Source organism: Vidua chalybeata, chromosome 24 (assembly GCF_026979565.1).
Source record: "Vidua chalybeata isolate OUT-0048 chromosome 24, bVidCha1 merged haplotype, whole genome shotgun sequence".
Classification (NCBI taxonomy): Eukaryota; Metazoa; Chordata; class Aves; order Passeriformes; family Viduidae; genus Vidua; species Vidua chalybeata.
This window is the reverse complement of record NC_071553.1, coordinates 1,927,693-1,950,910: the sequence shown is the minus strand read 5'-3', so window position 1 is coordinate 1,950,910 and position 23,218 is coordinate 1,927,693. Positions and strand designations below refer to the sequence as shown.

Genomic DNA, 23,218 nt, shown 5'->3' with positions numbered 1-23,218 from the left:
AAAACATGAAAGTAAGCCTTGCCAGAAGTCCCTCTTCCCCCAGTGTTGGAGGTTAGGATTTTTCCTTTTTATTTTCTTTCTCTCATGTAATTTTTCTCCCATTTGTTGCCTAAGAGATGGGAGCACAGATTGTTCTGGGGTAACTCTCAAACCGAGACACAGATATTCAAGAGAGACAAAAGACGTGAACAAAGTGGCCAGGGAAGGGGTGCAGTTTGCTACAGTCTCTTAGCTGGGGGGTTTCTCTTGGGAAGGGCAGAGATGCTGCCAGATTTTGGCTGGGGGATTGGGGTGAAGCTCAGCTGTCCCATGCTCTCTCTTGGGATCACACTGGAGACAAGTGGGGTTTTGGTGCTGGACTGCTGCTGCTCAGAGGATTTGCTACCACTGTGCAGATTTTGTCCTGCACTGCTTCTCCTTACCGTGGGTGAGATTCTGCTTGTAAGAACTGGGACCTTTCCAACACCCAGCCTCACAGGGAAGGGGACCCCGACCCCAGAAGGGGACCCCAACCCCATCTCCCTTCCCAGAGTGAGCATCTCCCGGCTTCATGTGGCAGCTGCTTGTGAAGCCTGTCTGCCGCTGCCCAGCCCGCTGTTCTCTGCCCTTGCTCTGGGTTTTTTCGCTACACTTTAACCCAGCAGCCCGTGCCTGCTGGACACCCCGCGGCTCTGCTGCGGCTCTGAGTTTCTGCTCTATTTTGTTCGCCACCCGGGTGTGCCCGCCTCTGCCGCTCCAGCCGCGCTCCGAGGCTCCTGCCAGAGCCTGCTCGCCATGCGGAGGGGCACCGGGCCTGCCCCACGGCTGTTTGTGAGGAAATCCCTTCTCCATCTCCCCTGGCCCTGTTTGTGAGGAAATCCCTTCTCCATCTCCCACAGCTCTGTTTGTGAGGAAATCCCTTCTCCATCTCCCGTGGTCTGTTTGTGAGGAAATCCCTTCTCCATCTCCCCTGGCCCTGTTTGTGAGGAAATCCCTTCTCCATCTCCCCTGGCCCTGTTTGTGAGGAAATCCCTTCTCCATCTCCCCTGGCCCTGTTTGTGAGGAAATCCCTTCTCCATCTCCTGTGCCCCTGTTTGTGAGGAAATCCCTTCTCCATCTCCCCTGGCCCTGTTTGTGAGGAAATCCCTTCTCCATCTCCCCCGGCCCTGTTTGTGAGGAAATCCCTTCTCCATCTCCCATGGTCTGTTTGTGAGGAAATCCCTTCTCCATCTCCCATGGTCTGTTTGTGAGGAAATCCCTTCTCCATCTCCCCCGGCCCTGTTTGTGAGGAAATCCCTTCTCCATCTCCCCTGGCCCTGTTTGTGAGGAAATCCCTTCTCCATGTCCCCGCCCGCCGTCGCCGCCTGAGGGAGGCGCAGCCGCGCTCGCGGCACAGCGCCCCCTGCCGGCTCGGAGGAATCATCGCACCCGCCCCGCCCGGCCGGGAGCCACCAGCGCCCCTGGCGGCCGCGGCCGGAACTGCAGCGGAGGGGAAAGGGCCCGAGCCGGGAATGGGAATGGGAATGGGAATGGGACTGTGGGAATGGGAATGGGACTGTGGGAATGGGAATGGGAATGGGAATGGGACTGTGGGAATGGGACTGGGAATGGGAATGGGAATGGGAATGGAATGGGATTGGGAATGGGAATGGGAATGGGAATGGGAATGGGAATGGGACTGGGAACGGAACTGGGAATGGGAATGGGAATGGGAATGGGAATGGGACTGGGAATGGGAATGGGAATGGGAATGGCACTGTGGGAATGGGACTGGGAATGGGAATGGGAATGGGAATGGAATGGGATTGGGAATGGGAATGGGAATGGGACTGTGGGAATGGGACTGGGAATGGGACTGTGGGAATGGGAATGGGAATGGGAATAGGACTGGGAACGGAACTGGGAATGGGAATGGGACTGTGGGACTGGGAATGGGACTGTGGGAATGGGAATGGGAATGGGAATGGGAATGGGAATGGGACTGGGAACTGGGAACTGGGAATGGGAATGGGAATGGGAATGGGACTGGGAACGGAACTGGGAATGGGAATGGGAATGGGAATGGGAATGGGACTGGGAATGGGAATGGGAATGGGAATGGGACTGTGGGAATGGGACTGGGAATGGGAATGGGAATGGGAATGGGAATGGGACTGGGAATGGGAATGGGAATGGGAATGGAATGGGATTGGGAATGGGAATGGGAATGGGACTGGGAATGGGACTGTGGGAATGGGAGTGGGAATGGGAATGGGACTGTGGGACTGTGGAACTGGGAATGGGAATGGGAATGGAATTGGGAATGGGACTGTGGGACTGGGAATGGGAATGAGACTGGGACTGGGACTGGAATTGTGGGACTGGATCACTGGGTCAGTGGGGCTGGGTCAGTGGGGCTGGGTCAGTGGGTCTGTGGTTCTGGGTCAGTGGGTCAGTGGTTCTGGCTGTCAGTGGGTCTCTGGTTCTGTTGGTTGTTGCTGCTGGCGTTTAGCCAGTGAAAACCCATCACAGGGTTGAACCAGAAAGGGGAATTACTTCATCACCTGAGGTTCTAATTGGGAATTCTAGTCAATTATGCTAATTTGCTACACCTATATGTGTTCACCCCGTAGGTGGTGGGCTTTTGTGAACATTTTTCCATAATTGCTCCTGGAGACCTCCAATGAAAACAGCTTTTCTATTACCTCCTATACAAATATTATCTCAAAAGTGTGTGTTGTTTCATTTATAGGTTCTTAAAGCATCCCCTTGACTGCACCAGTGGGGTGGTAAAGTGTCCCTGACTGTACTGGAGCATCATAAATGCGGGAATAATTCTGACTGTAACAGGATGCTGAGTCTTTGCTTCTTCTTTTTGCCAGGGTCAGGATTAAATGTGTGAGATGGTGTTTCTTGTTGGGACTCAGATTTTTATTAGTTCTCATCTATGTCACCGTCTCACAGACCCTGAGTCCTACAGCACTTCAACAAACTAAAAATGCAGCCCCATCTCTCTCTCTACAAGGCCTTTTAAGGATAAACTGTCCAATTAAGAAATGACACCTAAATTATTTTTACTTTTAACCCAATAACCAACCACTGGTGCCCTGCAATGTGGACTTTTTATCCAATTACACAAAACCACTCAAACCCATGGAGAAGAAGGTGAAGAAAAAGGACCAGCCTCTGCCCTAAAACGTCCATCTTGCTTTATATATATTACTGTATTCTAAAACTTTAAACTCTGAGTTTTCCACCCTGTGATGTTACACACTTCTATTCAAACTCCACCCCCACAATCCCAGTTCTATCATTCCATTTTGGAAGCTCCTCCACGGCCTCAGGTCAATGCAGCGTTCTCTTGGGGGTCAGTGCCTGCCAGCACAGAAAGTCTGAAATTCTCAGCAACCAGGGTTCCACCAACAGGAGTCTTCAGTGACCAACCAAGATGGAGAACAAAGGAAACAGTTATCCCTGTTAGCCTTGGTAAATAATTTACCTGAGTTCTAACTTGAGTAGAATGGTACCATTGTTCCCAGCCTGGATAACGGCCAGGATGGAAACTTGGAATTGATAGGAAAGATGTGACAGGAAAGAGAATTTAGGCATTACTTTATCCTGGCCAGGATGTGCAACAGAAATTATTTCATCCACATGTGCCCGGGTTGTGCAGTGAATTTCATTCCATCACACATGCCTCTTTAGCAGACTTGTCACATATTTATACATAAAAAGTCCCAAAGAAACATTGGTCTTAAATTGGTCTTAAATAGTTTAATTGGTCTTAAATTACACAATTCTTAGTATTCGATCTCCTAGTGGTTGTTGACCCCTTTGCCTTCAATGCTCATCTGGTTTTCTTTCTTTGGTTCCCTTATCAATCCCCCACCCCCGACACCCCTCAGGGTGCAATCCCCACCTTTGAGAATCACTAAGGGATGTGACATATTTCACTGAACCTAAGGGGAATTTTTGGCAGGTTCCTCTGCACAGATCACTACAGATGTACACATCTCTGAATGTGTGTGAATTGATTCTGCTCTGAATGCTTTTATCATGAGTCTGTTAGTAAGCCACTGTTAAAATGTAAAAAATGCTACTGAATGTTTAATTGGTAAATCAATCCATGACTGAGTACTGCTAAACCCTTTTACACCCTTATCTTTTTTGTATCCTGACCCTTTTACATCCTCAGTAAAGGTAAAATCCCCTCCATGTAAATCATCCTAAATGGATTCCAATCTGGTTTTCCTACACATATGACAGCCATGTAGTCAGCAACAGGGTGAACATCATAATTCAACTCCCTTAAGTTGCACTTTCACTAATTTGTATTTAAATCTGCTTTTTGCCAGTACCTTTAAGTGCCCAAACCATTCACTGGTGACACCAGTGGGCACACACGGCTACACACACGTGTGTGCACCTACAGACACATGTGAGAAATGATATTCACTTCCAAAAAAATTAAAAGGTTTATTAAAACCTTATCAAAAATACAACAGAAGACTGAATAGAGAAAATATTACTGCGCCAGGAGCAAAGGATTTTTCCCACCATGTACTCGCCCACACAATGAAGGTTTCACCTTTTAACCTTTTAGCCCCTCCCAAAGTTCTGTCCATCGACTCCTTCACTGTCCAGTGGGGGAGTTTACTTCCTTAAATCTGGATTGGAGGTCAGCTGTTGCCAAAGTAACGAGCCGACCCTCCCAAATGTCCCGACTACCCAGGTCACCCCTGATAACAACACAAGAGGGGGGGTAAAACGTAACTATAAAACTTCTCTTAACATGTACAAAACATTTGCCTTTTAATTGTGAGAGTCACCCGTGGCATTACTCATCCATCACACCCACACGTGTGCCTGGCCACAGAGATGAAGACAGGAACACCAACAGCACCAAAGCCTCATCCTGCTCCCCTCTGGCTAATCATCCCTCATTCCTTGAGCGGAAAAATACACACACACACACACACACACACACACACACACACACATCCCCACGGGCGCGTAGGTCCGCGCACACACACGCGTGCGGACCCATGTGCACACAGGGCGTGCAGAAGCCAGCTCAGCGCCTCTGCCTGCCCGCGCCTCTCCCAGCACCTCTCCAGCTGCGGGCTCCGCAAGCACCGGCGCTCGCTGCCCCCGCTGCCCCCGCCACCTCGCACCCAAAGGTTCCCGGGAGCGAGTGCCCGTGCGGGACGGAACCGTCCGGCACCGCAGCGGCTCCGGCACCGAGGGCGGGGCGGCGCTGCGGGGCCGGAGAGGGGCGGGCGTGCGGCCGGCAGCGGCGGCGGACGAGCGGCAGAACGGGCCGGAGAGCGGCGGACGGCAGCTTTTGGCACGGCTCGGCACGGCTCGGCACGGCACGGCACGGCTCGGTTCGGCACGGCTCGGATCGGCTCGGCACGGCTGGGCTCGGCTCAGCACGGCATGGCTCGGCTCGGCTCGGCGGCAGGAGATGCACCTGCGGGAGTCAGACCCCATCACAGCCCATCTCTTCGGGAGCCTTCCCAAGGCCGTGCCGGTGCGCTGGTGCAGCGGGAGAGGGACATGCAGGCCCAGGAGCGTGCGAGGAAGAGGAGAGCGGCTGTGAAGAGGCTCCACCAGCAAGGAGCCTCTCGCGGCCGGGCAGGTAGGGAGCGGCCCCGTCGGGCAGAGCGCTGTCCCGAGTGTGCTGGGGCTGTGCCGGGTCGGGTTGGGTCGGGTTTGGTGCCCCGTGCCAATTAGAAATGTGAAAAACACCAATCACTTGTTTTTTTTAAATCTTAAAAGTTTATTAGTAATAAAAGAGTTATTAAAAATAGTAATAAAATTAGAGTAATACAAATTTGGACAATGAGGATTAGGACACTACGAGACAATAAAAAGCAAAGAATTTCGGACATCCGGATGTTTTTGGGCACTGAGCTGCCAAAAACACACCTTGTGAACAAAGGAATAACCCTTAACAGCAACAGCCTGTTGCATATTCATATATCTCATACATGATGTATAAATTCCTTGCAAATTAAGAATTTTTCTGGTTTTTGTCAACTTCTTCCCCTTAATCCTGGTGGTTCCATCAAGATGGAGAGAAGTTGAAGAATGTTTGTCTTTTCTGATAAGGAGGCCGTAACTCTTTGGATTTCCTGTCACTGTTATCTCTGTGTGAAGAGTTTCTTGATTATCTTATCCCTTTTCTTGAGCTAGTAAAAAATATCTGACATCACAGAGTTTCTATTTTAACATTATGTTGTAACCTAAAACTATATTTAACACACTACTTAAAAAGGATTAAAAAAGTATTACAAAATAACCCTCCATAATACATACAGTACTCAATTTAATATTTGCAAAGAGCCAATCATAAAATACACATTTTTCACAAGAAATTAGAAAACCTGAGAGAAAGCTTACACAGTGTGCATCTGTATGCAAACCTTGAGATAAGAAATGTAAGCCTTGAGATAAGAAATGCTGATTTAGAAATGCCATGGAATAGGACAGACATTGTTGAGAGAGAAATGGAAATAGAAACAAGTTTCAAAGGACGGCCTTACAAAAAAGAATAGATATTTTGGAGAAATAGAACTATGAAAATGCATTATAGTAGGACCCACAAGGGGTCATTTTTGATGATTGGCTTTAAGGCATTTACAGCATGGCGTGGCTAAAGCTGATAGGCCAAGAAATGCTTATAATGTTTTGTAATTAGGAAATGGTTGGCTTCTGATTGTGATGGTGTGAAGTATAACATCTGTATTGTCTCACCCTTCAAATGAGACTGAAAATGGAATAAAGGTTTTTAAAATGCCTCTCAGTTGCCCCATCTCTGGGTCAGAAAAGGGCTTAATCTGACATGTGCCAACAGCTCCCGGCGGGGCGAGGGGCGGCTCAGAACTGTGCGAGCCCAGAGAGGCTGCGGGGATGCCCTGCCCAGCCCCGGCCGCCCTCCTTCTCGGGTTCCCAGGGCGTCCCAGGCAGATGTTCGTCCTGGAGATCCCCGCTAGATGGGCCCCGCGGCCTTGCGGTCCCTGCAAAGGCTCTTCTGCACCGGCAGCAACGGGAATAGGGCTCCCGGCTTGAACTTAGGGTTTAGGGGGAAAATGACGGCTGAGTGAGAAGAGGGATCTGCCTCACACGGAAACGGGGCTGGACCCCGCAGCAGGAATGATTTGACTCTGATTTGCAGAGCAGAGTGGTGTAGAAGGGGGCAGATTGCTAATTTAACCCTAGTGGAAGCTGCCCTCGGCCACGGCAGGGGGGTTGGGATGCCATCATTTATAAGGTTCCTTCCAACCCAAGCCATTCCATGATTCTATGAACCTCTTCACAACCGAGGGCACCCTCCTCCAAAGTACATCTAAACTGGCTGGAGCAGCTGCAGGAGCTGCTCTCCCTGCCCTGGGCTCCCCAGTCACTCCTTTCTGGCCCCCAGCACAGCTGGCTGCACAGCTGGCAAGCATTTCCCTCCCCGGTAGAAGGACCCCACAAAGCCAGGGAGAGGCAGCTGCGAGCAAGGCAGCGCAGTGCCCTGGGTGGAGCAGCACCCTGGGATGCCCGAGGTGGAGCAGGGCACAGCTGGGCAGCCTCTAACAGCTGTAACATCTGTACAACAGGGATACCATTTGCTGTGGAACATTAGATCGCTGCAGTTTGCTGACAGTCTAGAAAACCCCAGGAAAACCCCCATGAATAACACTTCTGGTGCCTCAGTCTCCTGCTGTGGAAGGTGCTGATAACCTGCCTCTCTCCTTATCTCAGCTCAGGAATTACCATACCATTCACCCAGTCAGGCTTTCCCAAGCCCAGCAGGGCTTGGCAGGACACAATCCAGCCTAGTGATGCCTCAGGTTTTGGGTTTTGTATTTTTCAGATTCTGTGCTGCTTTAGTGTGTGGGTCTGGGCTTCACATTAGGAGATGCTGAGCTCTCTGCACAGGGCAGGGAGACAAAACAATTCCTTCTCTAGCTGGGGACCAAGGACAAATGATCCAAATCTCAGGCCCAAGAGCACAAACAACGTGGGCTGGAGAGAGAAAAACAATCAGGATGGGACTGCATGGGCTAAAGCTGTAATTGGACAATTAGCTCCAATATGCAAATGAAGCAGAACTTATAAAAGTGAGAGACCTCTGTTATCCATTCTGTATGAGACCTCTTAATAAATCCCTACTTTATTCTTTAGCTCTGTCTAGTCTCTGTTCTAGGCCAGCCTTCACAAGGCATCACCAGGCTGGCTGGGCTCCTGCATCCCCAGACATCCTCCACACCCTGCATGCAGGATTTACCTCCATCAGGCTGAGCAAGTGGTTGTTCAAGTGACCAGTGCCAGCCAAGGGTTTCCTCTGTGCCTCCAGAAAAGCAAGCCTGAGCACTTTTTGGACTCACCACGATTCCCTGGAGCTCTGAGACTAGGGTGTGAAGCCAGTGAAATGGACCCAGCCTCGAAGGCCCTACAGCCCCAGTACGACATGGTCAGGGCACAGGCGTGCACCAGCTGCAGGTGAAATCCTCCAGAGGAGGGGCCGATGGGATGAGGGGTGGGGGGGAAACTGTCCTTGGGAACTAGCCAGAGCTGGCTTCTCCATGTCACCCTGCACGATGTGATTCAGCAAATGCACATTGCCCCGGGCTGCTTCCCGGTGCAGGTGGGGACCGGGGGACAGAGCTGACCTGGGGCACGGGCGCTGCTCTGTGGAGACAGTGCCCAGCCCGGGCAGCCTGTCCCACCCCCAGCCCAGCCAGTGGCATGCCAAGCACTCGCCCAACTCCCCATGTGCTGGGTAAAGAGGGAACAGCTGCAGGGGCCCTTCTGCTGCCTCAGGAGCTGGGACAGCACCCAGAGTCAGGCCGGGATCTAAATTTAAACTCATGCTTTGTGTGTTTGTACATGCGAGTGCAGGCTCCAGCCCCCACTCCCCCACCACCTCCCCTGCTGCACGGAGGGGACAGAGAGCCAGAGGAGCTCCAGCTGGCTGGGACCTGGGGAAGGGGGGCTCCACTGCAGGGCAGGAGGGGAAGAGACAGCTAGGGGAGCAACACCATGGAGCCCTCTTCTCCCCAGGGTGATGTGAAGAAGAGGCAACAGAAGGAGAAGTCCAAGAAGCCGGTACCACCAATAGCTCCTCGTCCACCCAGGGCTCTGTTCTGCCTAACCCTGGAAAACCCCCTGCGGAAGGCGTGCATCAGCATCGTGGAGTGGAAGTATCCTCTGGCTGCAGGGCTGGGGAGCAGTGTGTGTGTGCCTGTGAGCTGTGTGTGTGTGCATGAGCAGTGTGTGTGTGTGTCTGTGAGCAGTGTGTGTGTGTGTCTGTGAACAGTGTGTGTGTGCCTGTGAACAGTGTGTGTGTGCATGAGCAGTGTGTGTGTGTGTCTGTGAGCAGTGTGTGTGTGTGTCTGTGAACAGTGTGTGTGTGCCTGTGAGCAGTGTGTGTGTGTCTGTGAACAGTGTGTGTGTGCCTGTGAGCAGTGTGTGTGTGCCTGTGAACAGTGTGTGTGTGCCTGTGAGCAGTGTGTGTGTGTGCCTGTGAGCAGTGTGTGTGTGCCTGTAAGCAGTGTGTGTGTGTCTGTGAGCAGTGTGTGTGTGTGCCTGTGAGCTGTGTGTGTGTGTGCCTGTGAGCTGTGTGTGTGCATGAGCAGTGTGTGTGTGCCTGTGAGCTGTGTGTGTGTGCATGAGCAGTGTGTGTGTGTGTCTGTGAGCAGTGTGTGTGTGTGTCTGTGAACAGTGTGTGTGTGCCTGTGAGCAGTGTGTGTGTGCCTGTGAACAGTGTGTGTGTGCCTGTGAGCAGTGTGTGTGTGTGCCTGTGAGCAGTGTGTGTGTGCCTGTAAGCAGTGTGTGTGTGTGCCTGTGAGCTGTGTGTGTGTGTGCCTGTGAGCAGTGTGTGTGTGTCTGTGAGCAGTGTGTGTGTGTGTGCCTGTGAGCAGTGTGTGTGTGTCTGTGAGCAGTGTGTGTGTGTGTGCCTGTGAGCTGTGTGTGTGTGTGCCTGTGAGCTGTGTGTGTGCATGAGCAGTGTGTGTGTGTCTGTGAGCAGTGTGTGTGTGTGTCTGTGAACAGTGTGTGTGTGCCTGTGAGCAGTTTGTGTGTGCCTGTGAACAGTGTGTGTGTGTGCCTGTGAGCTGTGTGTGTGTGTGCCTGTGAACAGTGTGTGTGTGCCTGTGAGCAGTGTGTGTGTGCCTGTGAGCAGTGTGTGTGTGTCTGTGAGCAGTGTGTGTGTGTGTGCCTGTGAGCTGTGTGTGTGTGTGTCTGTGAGCTGTGTGTGTGCATGAGCAGTGTGTGTGTGTGCCTATGAGCAGTGTGTGTGCCTGTGAGCTGTGTGTGTGTCTGTGAGCAGTGTGTGTGTCTGTGAGCAGTGTGTGTGTGTGTGTGAGCAGTGTGTGTGCCTGTGAACAGTGTGTGTGTGCCTGTGAGCAGTGTGTGTGTGCCTGTGAACAGTGTGTGTGTGCCTGTGAGCTGTGTGTGTGTGTCTGTGAGCTGTGTGTGTGTGCCTGTGAGCTGTGTGTGTGTGCCTGTGAACAGTGTGTGTGTGTGTCTGTGAGCAGTGTGTGTGTCTGTGAGCTGTGTGTGTGTGCCTGTGAACAGTGTGTGTGCATGAGCAGTGTGTGTGTGTGCCTGTGAGCTGTGTGTGTGTCTGTGAGCAGTGTGTGTGTGCCTGTGAGCTGTGTGTGTGTGTGTCTGTGAGCAGTGTGTGTGTCTCTGAGCAGTGTGTGTGTCTGTGAGCTGTGTGTGTGCATGAGCAGTGTGTGTGTGTCTGTGAGCAGTGTGTGTGTGTCTGTGAGCTGTGTGTGTGTGTGCATGAGCAGTGTGTGTGTGTGCCTGGTGAATGTTTTGTGTGTGTTGTGTGCTGGGGAGCAACGGGGGACAGACAGTTGAGAGGGGAGGGGGTTTGGTGTGGCAGGAGGGGGCACAGTGCCCATCCAGGGCTGGGGACAGGGTCAGGCTGGGGACAATGTGATACTCTGGAGTTTTGGGCGTGGGTAGCAAGACCAGGGTGAGTTGCTTGGGATGGCTCTTTGTGTGTACCACAATCTGCCTGATCCCACAGCTGTGCTCTGCCCTGCTGGGGGGCCTCCCCCAAATCCTTGCTGACAGCATTGTCCTCTCAGCTGCCTTTCCCATCCCTCCCTGGTACTGCTGTCACCGGTGAAGACTTTTTGTGGGTGATACTGTTCAGTTTGTGGGTGATACTGTGCCTTTGGGTTAGTATTGTAGTTTGGGTGTTGCTTTTTGACCTTTTCACTGGGGCATTGTGGCTCAGAAATACCAAGATGTCATGTTCCTGCCACGCATCCAGGAGCTATCACTTTGTTCACCTCTGTTTTATGTAAAGGAAGAGAGTGGGAGATGAAACTTTTCACTTTGATTTCAGCAAAACGTTTTGGGCTGTAGCAAAAACGATGGACTGGGGAACAGAGTCGAGTTCTTCCACCACGTATTTTCTCATTTCAGTGGCTGAACCTTATCTGAGTGTTCCTGGCCTTGGCAAGATGATCCCAGCTCTGGCCAGGCTTTACTCTGGGAGGTGGCTTGGTCACCTTAGACTGGCTGTGTTGTTGTGGGGATACCAAAACCATGCCCAGAGATGCTGCTTTGTCCAAAGCCCAGGGAGCCTCTTGGCAGGCATGAGGGCATGCTCACAGCTCTGGTGGGGCTGGAGTTTGAGACCTCCTTCCTTTACTGCAAGGGGACTCTCTGTCCTCCAGGGAGTGGGAGCAGGGCCAAAACAGAGGAGTTCTCATTTTCTGTGTCTCTGGCAAGAGAAATGATGGTTCTGTGGGCACATAGAAGGGAACTGTGCCTGTGTCTTAAACGGGCACTGAGAAAGGAGGAAACCTGTGTGTACGCCTGAGTGGCAGGGGAGGAGCTGCAAATAGGACTTCCATCTTGCAGCGTGCTCAAGCACATTCTTCCTGCTGGGCCAGCACGTGCCAGAGCAAGTGCATAGCACAGGGAGGGTCTTCCCCACCTCGGTGCTCCGGAGGGGGATGAGCGGGTGCCCCACAGAACGGTGGCATGTGCAGGTGGCTCTGGCCTGTGCAGGACAAGCGATCCAGGGAATCAGGTTTCTGCAGTGCCTGGCTGTATTTATACCCAGATGCACCTGGCTGCCCTCACTCAGGGATCAGGGTATGTGACAGGGTCGGGTCGTTCCAGTTCCTGGGGGTTATTATGGTCTGCAGGGACATGCAGGCTGCCAAGGGGAGATTAGCTGTGACCCTCTGGTGTGGGGGTACCTGGCTGTAGGTTCCATGTGGCAGTGTGTGTTCCTGTTCCCTGGGCCCAGCACTCCTGGGCTGCTGCTGTCAGAGCACAAAGCTGAGCCACGGGGCTGGGCCAGGGGCTTTTTCAAGCACTTGAAGACTGGGGACCATCACTCCACTCAGCCCAGGGTGGGTAAAAGGCTGACTTGAGGCAGAGGGTGTTTTGTACTGAAATTTGCTCACATCTCAAGAAATCTGTTCATTAGAACAAGGAATTGGAATGTTCTGCAGCTTACTGGGTGTTGTGTGCAAGACAGTCCAACAGCCTGATAGCTGTTGCACGTGGCTGGCTTTGTGACACCACCCTGGTACTTCAGGTCATTCTGTAGCCAGGAGAACTGCAAGGCAGATGGGTGAGGACTCTGGGGACGCTGGAGAAACACAGAGCTGCAAGACACAGAGGCCTAATTCCTGCTGCAAGGCAGATGTGGGGACCCTCGGATGCTGTGTGGTGCTGGACAGAAAGAAGTTAGATTGCAAGCCAAGGAGATGAGGAGGATGCTGAGGCTCTGTGGCAGGAGGCAGACACACTGCACCCAGTTATCCACATGGCTGGTTTTTTGGTTCAATCTGTCCCACTGCATTTCTACCTCATAACTGTGCCAGAATCACAGGCAACAAGTGGATTCCAGCTCCAGTTACAGGAGCTCCAGTGGAGGTCACCCTTCAAGGAGGGCTCGTCCTACCCTGTCCAAGCAGGCAGGGAAGCCTCCAGGCCCTGGGCTCTGCCTCAGTACCTGGACACAAAGGGGAGCAGCTTTTCCAGATGACTTCAGTTTTTAAAGCGTCACCAGGTTGATGGATAGAAAGGTTCAGAAAAGGAAACAAAGCCTGTGCTGAGCCCAGGACACACCTGACAGCACTCAGGCTGGTGGGGATGGCATGCTCCCCGGGTGGCCCTTGCTCTGTAATGGGCTGGAGCGGCGTGGCCACCAGAGCAGCCCTCAGGGGAGACTGCTGCGGGAAACAGAGAGTGGGGATCCCTGCAGGGAGAGCCTGGCTGCAAATGAGGCCCTGGAGACAGAGTCTGAGCTCTTTGGAGGCTTCAGGAAGGTGAGAGCTGAAGCTTGTCCAAGAGGTTTCAAGGCCCAGCAAAGCAGTGACAGCAGCAAGAGCCTGGGAGTGACCAAGTGCCTGTCCCAGGACCTTCATGGGGAAAGACTAAAGTCACCCCTGTGTTCTGAGGTGTCACAGGGCCCAAACAGCCCAGTTTCCACCTCGAAGGGGGTGGGACAGTCCTCAGGCTGAGCGCTGTGTTCACTCCTGGGGACAGTCACAGCAGTGCTGCCTGTCCTGGGCCACCAAGGCTGTGAGGACACCTGGGGATGTCCTGCCACAGGAGCCCCTGGATGAAGGAGCTGCCTTGCCCCAGATACCTTCAGCTGGGGCCACAGAGCCCCCGTGGGACCCGAGCAGCAGGAGTCTCCCTCATGGATGCCAAGTGCAGAGGGAGCTGGACCTGCTGCTCTGGGGGGATGCTTGGGATGTCGTAGTTGAGACAGAGACAATACAAAGCAACACTCCATTTTCAGAATGCCTCAGACTGTTTTTATTCTAGCATGCATGCCTTTTATACAGTCTTGCATAGCTCATAAGTTTACTCATTGGTCACGAGAGACAAGCAAAGTGCTCATTGGAATAGGCAGTTGCAGGTTTCTCTGATTTATTCTTCCTTCTTTATTGGTTTCTATGTCAACGACCTTGGTAGAAAATTCTTTCAGGGGTAAATGTGGCAGCAGCTCTCTGGTCACAGAGAGCAGCAGACACTTCCCCAGGCATCGTTCTGGGAAAGTCTGTGAGAAGATAGGGGAAAGAATGAGAAACAATTCTTACCTTCACTTGCTGCACCTGTTGTTGTGAACATGTGGAATGTGTTGTGGAGATTTGTTTACCAAAGGGTGGTTTCTTAATTAGCCAATGGTGATGGTGTTTGGGCTGGAGGACCAATTAGGTCCACCTGTATCGTAACTGTTTATAAAAGCAACGAGTTTCTTAATAATGAGATAATAATAAAGAGATTGATCAGCCTTCTGTGAATCATGGAGTCAATGCTAATTATTGCCTGGCTGGGGATGCCCTGTGGTGACAGGTTTCTGTGTCAACAACCTTGGCAGAAAATTCTTTCAGGGGTAAACATGGATCCTCTTATCAAACTTCTCTCTGGCTCACAGAAGTTGCTGTAAAACCTCTTCCACAGGTTCAGTGCCTACATTCTGAACAGGCTCCTGACCCTTCAGGGTGATGAGGATGAAGGGTGAGGATGGGGGACACTGCCAGCTCTCCCATCCCTTTGTCTGTGTCAAAGCTGACCCCAGCTCCTGGCCCTGCAGCAGCCGAGGATGTGCTGAGGCTGAGGTCTGGCTGCCCCCTCTGTGCTCTGCCCCATGGCAGGGCTGGTTCTCCACACCCACCCAGGCGGGGCAGGGCAGGGGTGGGGTTATTCTGCTTTTTCTTTCCTGTCTGCACTCCTTAACACTTCCTCTTAGACCCTTCGAGATCATCATCCTCCTCACCATCTTTGCCAACTGTGTTGCTCTGGCCATCTACCTGCCCATGCCCGAGGATGACACCAACATCGCCAACTCCAGCCTGGTAAGGAGCACTTGGAGCCCTTCCCGCAGCCCTGAGGGCTCCGTGGGGCTGGTGGCTTGGGGTGACACTGCTGCGGGGTGGCAAGAGCTGTTCTGGGGCCATCTGCTGCCCCAGGGGGGAGTCAGGCAGTGTTGGTCCAGCCACAGCTGCTGCAGTCAATGGGAGGCAGGGGTGGGACGAAGTGACTGCAAAATGAGTTTTCAGAGGGGCTGAAAGCACCTCTGGGTAGAGATGAAAGGCAGCAGGTTGTGTGTGGAGTACACACAAAGGAAGAATGGATGCCAATGAAAGAAAAAAAATCCTCAGATTTTTAAAATCACAATTTCAAAAGGAAACATCCTGTTCCAGAAAGGCTCAAATGGTTTGTTTCAGCATTTGGGAATAAATTTTTCTGACCTTTCCTTTCAAAACTCTATTTTAATTTTGTTATCTTTTACTTAAGAGGGGAAAAAACCTGTTTCTGTTAGGCAGAAGGGTTACTCTTTTCCAATCATTATTCCATATTCTTCCACAGTTGCTCCAGTTTTCCTGGAATATGATGTTTTAATGTGACCCAGATCAACAGTTTACACTCTTTTTTAGATTGCCATGCCTTTCTACTCTTCAGATCCCCACTGTGGTTCAGTCCACATTGATTTGCATTGAGAGACTGACTATGATGACTGAATCAAAACATCTAAATCCCCCTTTCAATGAAATGGGGTTTCAGGACTCCTCAGGGTAAATGCCCATGGAGGGTTAGATCCTGGGTTGTTCCTTCTGGCTGGTCTGACCAGCCTCCCTAACCCCTCGGGCTGGTTTTGGGTTTTTTCTTCCCTGGCCAGAGGCAGAGCAGGCTTTGGTAGGTGCAGTTGCCTCAGAGGAGAGGTAAAAGGGGCAAAGCAAGGCTGGGAGAAGTTGACCACGGGAAGCAGGAGATGGGGACAGTGGGGATGGGGCTTCCCTCTGGGAGAGGGCTTGGGATGTGGCTGAGACCTGTGAGGGCAGAGCTGGGGGAAGCCCAGGTGTGTGTGGGGATAAGAAGTGAAGTGGCACTGGCCTCACAGGGCACCCAGAGGGGCTGATGCTGCCCCAGGAGCTTTCCCATGAGCAAGAGGCACATGGGCAAGGACCAAGTGATGTAAATTCATTGCATGAATGAAATTCCATCTATTTTTATTTCTTGTATGTTGAATTACTTACGCTATATCCTACTGGGGGAAGTTTCAGCCTGTTGCCACAGCAATAGGTATCAAGAGCCAGGTAGCCCCAGGCTGCTGTTCTTTCATTCCTGCTTGCTGTCCCTTTGTCACCATGTTCTGGTGGCTTTGTAGGAGCAAAGCCAGCCGAGAATTTGAAATACCTGGTTTTCATAGAAACATAGAATTGTAACATGGTTTGGGTCAGGAGGCTCATTCTACCCCTTGCCATGGGCAGGGACACCTCCCACTGTCCCAGGCTGCTCCAAGCCCTGTCCAACCTGGCCTCGGGCACTGCCAGGGATGGAGCAGCCACAGCTGCTCTGGGCACTCTGTGCCAGGGCCTCAGCACCCTCACAGGGAAGGATTTTTTCCCTAAAATCTAATCTAAACCCGCTATATTTCATTATTTGAAAGAGGTATTTCATATCTCTTTTCTTATTTGGTATTTCAGAAGACTTTCTTTGGCTGGGACCACACAGGAGGGAGGCAGGAGCAGTGACCAGGCCCCAAATTCTGCTCCCCCTCACTCAGGTGTGAATCCTGCACCTGCCCCTTCAGTGTGAGGATGCTCAGTGCTGGTCCTGAGCCCTGTGACACTCGGGGAGCCCAGAGGCAGCGCTGGGCTCAGAGGACACCACATCCCTGGCCACACCAGCTCCCCCTGCCACAGGAGCCCAGGAGCAGCACTGAGCAGAGTGGGCTGAGCTGGGTGTCAGCCAGCTCTGAGATATTTGAGATATTTGCATTTATTGTAGCATGGTTTGGCTGGGAAGGGACCTTCAAGCCCATCTCATTCTACCCCACCATGGGGGACACTTTCCACATCCCAGGGTGCTCCAAGCCCTGTCCAGCCTGGCCTTGGGCACTGCCAGGGATCCAGGGGCAGCCACAGCTGCTCTGGGCACCCTGTGCCAGGGCCTCAGCACCCTCACAGGGAACATATTTTCCTAATATTTAAATGATCTGTCTGTCAATTTAAAGCCAACTCTCTTTTCAGTTTAAAGTTTTTCCCCATCAGTGGGACTCAAGGGTGACTGCTTGGAGGGAGGTCACCCTTTTAGACCACCCAAGAGCAGCTGTCCTGAGCCCTGTGGGCTTTGTAGGAATGTCAGGTAGGACATGGGGCCTAGGGAGTGGGGGACAGAGCTGGAGCTCAAGCTGTCAAGAAGACAATTTAAGTAGCATGGGTACTGGCCTGTGTGCAGGCACGCTGCTGGTGTCACAGATAATGGCTTTGGGTATTTTAGATAGCACAAATGTTTGCACAAGGAGTATGCTTCTGAAAACCCCACCATTTTTGGGTTGTATCTCAGCCCTGGGGTTGGGGAATTCCTGTGTTTCCAAAGCCTTGGGTACAGTTCAGTGACAGGAATGTGGGTGTGTGATGCAGTTGCAGGACTCTCCCAGCTTTCCATCAGCTCTGGGGAGCTGTAATTACCTGTGGGTCCTGTGTGATGTCTGTCACCCCAGGGCTGTGCCATGGGCATCCCAGCCACACTGGAACAGTTGCTTTTGGGCGGCTGACTGGAGTCCCAGGGTCCCTGAGCAGAGTTTGCTGTCCATTGCTGCTTTTCAAGAGCTATTGGGCTCTGTGCCTGGAGGCTGGCATGGGTTACTTGCTGCAGGAGAGTCGTGATTGCATGTGGCTTTCCTAGAGCTTGGGGTCACCCTGGACCTCCTGGAGTCTTCCAGGAGCTGTGACAATGGGCAACGCTCCTGCATGTCTGCCTGCACAGACTTGATAAAACTGCAGAAAATGCTGCTGCTCTGGTACTGGCACCTGGAGGGGTGCACATGCAGCTGTGTGAGCTCCCCCTGCCTCCCTCTGTCTTGGTTTGAGAAGCCAGGTGTCTGCTAAGGAAGGCAGGAGCCTCCCCTGAAATGGAAAATGTAAACCCCCTCCTCCAAATTATCATCATTTTGAAATTAAGGGGCTCTCAGGCAAAGATGTGGGAGTAGGAATAACAGTCATTTACTAGGAATATTAAAAATACAAATGCAATAGTACAAAAAAGAAAACAACACTGCCAGAGTCAGAGCCTGCCCTGGCAGGCTGTGGGTCAGGGTGGTGGCAGCAGTGCCATTCCATGGGGGCTCAGCCCTCCTGCAGTGCCAGCTGTGCTTCTGCTGGAGCAGGATCCTGGACAAGGCTGGAGTTTTCCTCTGGAGCTCCAGGGCTGCTGGAGATGGGCCTGGGCTTCCTCTGGGAATGCAGTGGGCAAAAGCTGCTCCTCTGGGAATGCAGTGGGGCAGAAAGCTGCTCCTCTTGGAATGCAGTGGGCAAAGGCTGCTGTGCTGTTCCAAGGTAAGTTTGGATGCAGGTAGGAATGCTTGGCTCCTGCCCTGGGCAGAGCCTCTCCCCATGGGATGATGGAATTTTCTCAGCCATGCAGGGACACTCACTGGCCATGGACAGAAGATAATTTAATTAATAATTAATGGCCCATGAACAGCAGAGATCTCCTGGAGGGAGGATTGGTTGTGGAAGAGATAAAGAAAAGTGCCCAATGAACAGAAGAGAGCTGCCACACCTCTGACAGATGGCAAATAGAACACACACCCCCACTAACATCTTTCAACCTAAGACACCCTCCTTCCCCTCACTCTGGCTGGGGCTACTGCCAAGGGCTGGCGCTCTGCCCAGCTTGTGGCTTGGCCACCTCTGTGGTCACCCACAGAGTTTTTGGGGTTTTGGTTGGCAGATGAGCCAGGCCCCTCTCATCTCCCCGTGCAGGTGGGCCAGCAGAGCTCACCTGACTCATCCTGAATGCCACTCCCAGCACAGCAGCCTCCTTCCCCTGCTCCATCACTCAGGGTGCTCCTGGTGCCCCGTGGTCCCCAGCTCCACGGCAAGGCTTCCTTGGAAGGGGCTTTGCTGCTCCTCTGCTCCCAGCCCTGGAGAAGGCTGGGTTGGCTGCAGCTTCCTGAGATTTCTGTTCTTCCAGCTGGGCTGTCCATACCCCAGATCTGACAGGCATCGCCGAGCCCTTGTTCCTACTGCAGTCAAATCCTTCTGCTTTTGGTGACTGAGCTGGTGGCACCCACCAACGCCTTTTCAAACCAAGCAGACATAAGGCATCTAGTCCAGGGAGAGCCCTCAGGAATGTCAGAAGGTGTCTCACAGGCTCTGGAACAGGCGTGGGGCAGCTGGTGTGACGTGAAGCAGTGAGGAGCTCTGGGCAGCCTGTGAGGGAGATGCAATGGAGAACAACTTGTTGGACCTGGCCACTCTGTGCTCTCATGGCTGCTCTAGGGGGTCATGGCTTTCCTCGTTCCTGTCTTTGCAGCCCTGGGGTGTCTCTTGTTTGTGGGAAAGGAGGAGCTGTGACTGGAGAATGTGGCAGGAAAATCACAGCACTGCAGAGCAGCTAGGGGTGGAGTGACCTCTAGAGATGATCTACTCCAACTACCTTCTCTGAGAAATCCGTGCAAGCAATTAAAAAACTCTCCCAAATTCTTTCCTGCATGTCTTCTCATCCCAAGTGCTTCCTGTGCTGTGACAGAGGCTGATGTGGAGAGCAGAATTGTTTCTCTTGGTGTCTCTTCCTGGCTGTGCAGCAGTCCCAACCCTGCTTGCCTCCCACTGTGCCCTTCCCAAGCCGAGTGCAGGGTTTCCCACTGCTCAGGGGAAACTTCCTTGGCTCCAGCCCTCATTTTCATCTTCTTTTCCAAAGGAAGGGGATCCTATGAGATTGCTGTCAGTGTATTCCCATACGTTACCTGTCCTGTCCCCTTCTCTGCCTCACATCTGTAGGATTTCATTCGCCTCCATTCAGGGGAATAGAAGGACACTGAGCTGCTCTGTTTTGCAGAGGATCGTTGCTGCAAGCCTCTGGGGAGCACTTTTAGGGATGTTTTATGTTTACAAAAGGCTTAGAAAGACTTCAGCAGCACAGGTCCCTGCCCTGGCAGTCCATGCATGTGTCCTGGCCACCCCATTGGTGCACCTAATGCCTTGGGAAGGCTGACCTGGGGCAGAGGCTGGACAGAGCTAAAGAATAAAGCAGGGATTTATTAGGAGGCCTCTATGGATCCACCTTGGGCAGCACAAGAGCCCAGCCAGGGCTACACCCCAGGTGAACCCAAAATGGTCACAAAATGCACGACTGCTCACGGGGTCTCTCACCTTTATAAGTTTTGGTTCATTTGCATATTGGAGCTAATTGTCCAATTACATCTTTAGCCCACAAAGTCCCATCCTGCTTGTTTGTCTCTCTCCAGCCCACGTTGTTTGTGCTATTGGGCCTGAGGTTTGGGTAATTTGTCCTTGGTCCCTAGCTAGAGAAGGAATTGTTTTGTCTCCCTGCCCTGTGCAGAGACCTCACCATCCCATAATATGATGCCCAGACCCACACACTAAAGCAGCTCAGAAACTGAAAAATAGAAAAGCCAAAACCTCGGAATCACACCTACAAAACCTGTTTTTATGAGGGTGGGCTGGAGCTGCAGGGGAAAAGGGAGCAGGGCCCAGCTGGGAGTGGGATGCTGAGGAGGAAGTGCAGGGCTGATGGTACAGGAGCAAAAGGCAGGGGAGGGTTTGGAGCAGTCAAGGGGGAGTGTGAGGGCTGTGAGCTCTCATTGCAGGTGGATGCAGCAGGGGTAGATCTCCATCTGTGTTGTGGCCATGCTGTGCTCTCACCACCTACCCCCTGTTTGCCCAGCTGGGAGACTTCATTCAAACCCTGCTTGCCCTCCTCCCTGGGAGAGGGCACCAGGGACACGAAGGTGGGGCTCATTGCAGAGAGTCCTGTGGGCACTGGGGCTGAGGATGCTGGGCAGGCTGGGGCTGTGGCACGTTTCATCATTCAGCGTGGTGCACGCTGTGACCCTGCTGCCCCACGGCTCACCCAGCACCACGGCTCAGGTTCCTGTGTGCCCTCACATGGGAATAAATCACACGGGACTCCATTTTCCTCATGGAGGAAAAAGCCCATTCTTTATTCACAGAACTGGTTTTTATACAGTTTTACAGACCTCGTGTGGGACTCCAATTGGTCAGTAGCTGTCTTGCCAATTACTTTTACTGGTTAGTAACAAGTTGTTATTCTGTATTGATTGGTCACTCAAACTCCCAGGGTGTACGTGCAGGGAAAGTTGTTTGTGAGAGATAGTTTTCATTTTTCTATCTAACGGTGTAAAAACAGTTTATAGAGAACAGTTTATAGAGGTGCAAGTTGTTTTTTACCCAGGAATAGATTGTTACGTTAATGGACTGCTCACACCAGGATTGCTTTTACATGAGAGCCTGCAAAATGCTAGCTTGACTTAGAAGAAATGACAGGCCAGGCAGAGCAGGCCTGATTTTATCAGGCTTTTCTTTATAATTTTTCTACCTCACTGCAACACCCAGACATGGCTGGAGCATGTGTGGAGCCCTGTGTGTTACACAGAGCTGTATCTTTTCCCTGTGGCTTTTTGGCTCTTTGTACTCCCTGTCCCAGCTGTGCCAGCCAGCCCTGTGCCCTGCCCTGAGCATCCCACAGTGGGGAGCTGTTGCTGTTGCATTAAGGATGGATGAATGAAGCAACACGACTCCTATGTCTTCAGAAGGCACATGCAAAGTTTATTAGACACCACACATTCTTTTGTAGAAAATTATGATAAAGCTGGACCTGATTGGTTCTTAATCAACACCTCTCACACCATTGGCTAATTAGGAACAACACCCTTCTTGTAAACATCTTACAAAAAAACAACACATTCTAAACAGCAGCTGCAAAGATTAAGAATTGTTTTAATTCTTTCTCTGAACTTTCCCAAAACTTCCCAGAGCGAGGCCTGGGAAAGTTTATCTGACTCTTTCCCTGACTAGACTTCAGTGTCCACAGGGAGCCAGCTCTGAATTCTGGGCTGAGGAAGGGACAGTGGCTGGCAGTGGCACAGAGTGGGTGCCCAGGTGCCAGAAGCTGGCCAGGGCGTCAGTGAAGCCAGCAGAGCTGTGTCTGTCCATGGCATGTGCAGGGGCTGCAGTGGGGCCCTCCTGGCATGGGCACAGGGTGGTGACTGGGCCACGAGTGCAGTCCCTGTGCTGGCCTGCAGCGTGGGCAGCACCAGGGCTGGATGTGGCTGATTCCTTCTCAAACCAGCCTGGGCACAGGAAGTGGGGTCTGCAGAGTGGTCCTTGACCTGGTGTAAAGTCTGTGTGAGAAACCACTGCTCACTTTTTAAAATTTTATTAAACTCTAACAAAAAACTACAACAAAGGACTAAATAAGGAAAAATTACAGCGCTGGGAGCCCCCGTGACTACCAGCCACGTGCTCATCTTCAAAATGGATTTATCTCCAGCCCCTCCTAGAGTCCTGTCAGTGACCCTCCCTCGCTGCCCAGGGGTGCAGATCACTTCCTTACACCTCGGTTGGAGCTCAGGTGTTGCCACAGTAACGAGCCAACCCTCCCAAATGCCCCGAGTACCGAGGCCATCCCATGATAACAACGAGGGGAGGACACATTCCAGTAACACAACTCTGCGTGTACAAAACTTCTCTTAACACACACACAATGTTCACCCCTCATTGTGAGAGCCAAGCATCTCACTGCTCATCTCTAACAGTCTGGCAGCAGGAAATACCCTTCAGCTGCTTCCTGCCAGTCTGAGGAGACTGTGCTAAGTTTGCCCTGGCTCAGGCCATTGCGTTGTAGCCACATAAGTTTAATTGCCAGTACTGTGCTTGATGTCAGCCCCAAAAGCCACTCATGTCCTGGGCTCCCCCCCCAAGCAGGTGAGGGAAGCAGGAAGTGGTGGGGATTCTGCTCTGCTTTGCTCAGGTGAGACCCCACCTGCAGAGCTGCCTCCAGCCCTGGGGTCACAGCACAGGAAGGATGCGGAGCTGCTGGAGCAGGTCCAGAAAAGGCCACAAAGATGCTCCAAGGGCTGCTGGAGATGGGCCTGGGCTCCCTCTGGGAATGCAGTGGGGCAGAAAGCTGCTCCTCTGGGAATGCAGTGGGGCAGAAAGCTGCTCCTCTGGAATGCAGTGGGGCAGAAAGCTGCTCCTCTGGGAATGCAGTGGGGCAGAAAGCTGCTCCTCTGGGAATGCAGTGGGGCAGAAAGCTGCTCCTCTGGGAATGCAGTGGGGCAGAAAGCTGCTCCTCTGGGAATGCAGTGGGCAAAGGCTGCTGTGCTGTTCCAAGGTCAGATTGGATCCAGGTAGGAATGCTTGGCTCCTCCCCTGGGCGGAGCCTCTCCCCATGGGATGATGGAATTTTCTCAGCCATGCAGGGACACTCAGTGGCCATGAAC

At 52.3% G+C, this 23,218-nt stretch overlaps 1 protein-coding gene across 1 annotated transcript in view; it reads left to right on the top strand.

Annotated features, from left to right (window-relative positions):
- Positions 1 to 8,991: 8,991 nt before the first annotated feature.
- Positions 8,992 to 23,218, top strand: part of CACNA1S (calcium voltage-gated channel subunit alpha1 S) — a 56,102-nt gene continuing 41,875 nt past the window's right edge. Inside the window, exons 1-2 of the mRNA XM_053963952.1 lie at positions 8,992 to 9,152; positions 14,693 to 14,798. Coding sequence (XP_053819927.1) covers positions 8,992 to 9,152; positions 14,693 to 14,798 — 267 coding nt within the window. The remainder of the gene's footprint in view (positions 9,153 to 14,692; positions 14,799 to 23,218) is intronic.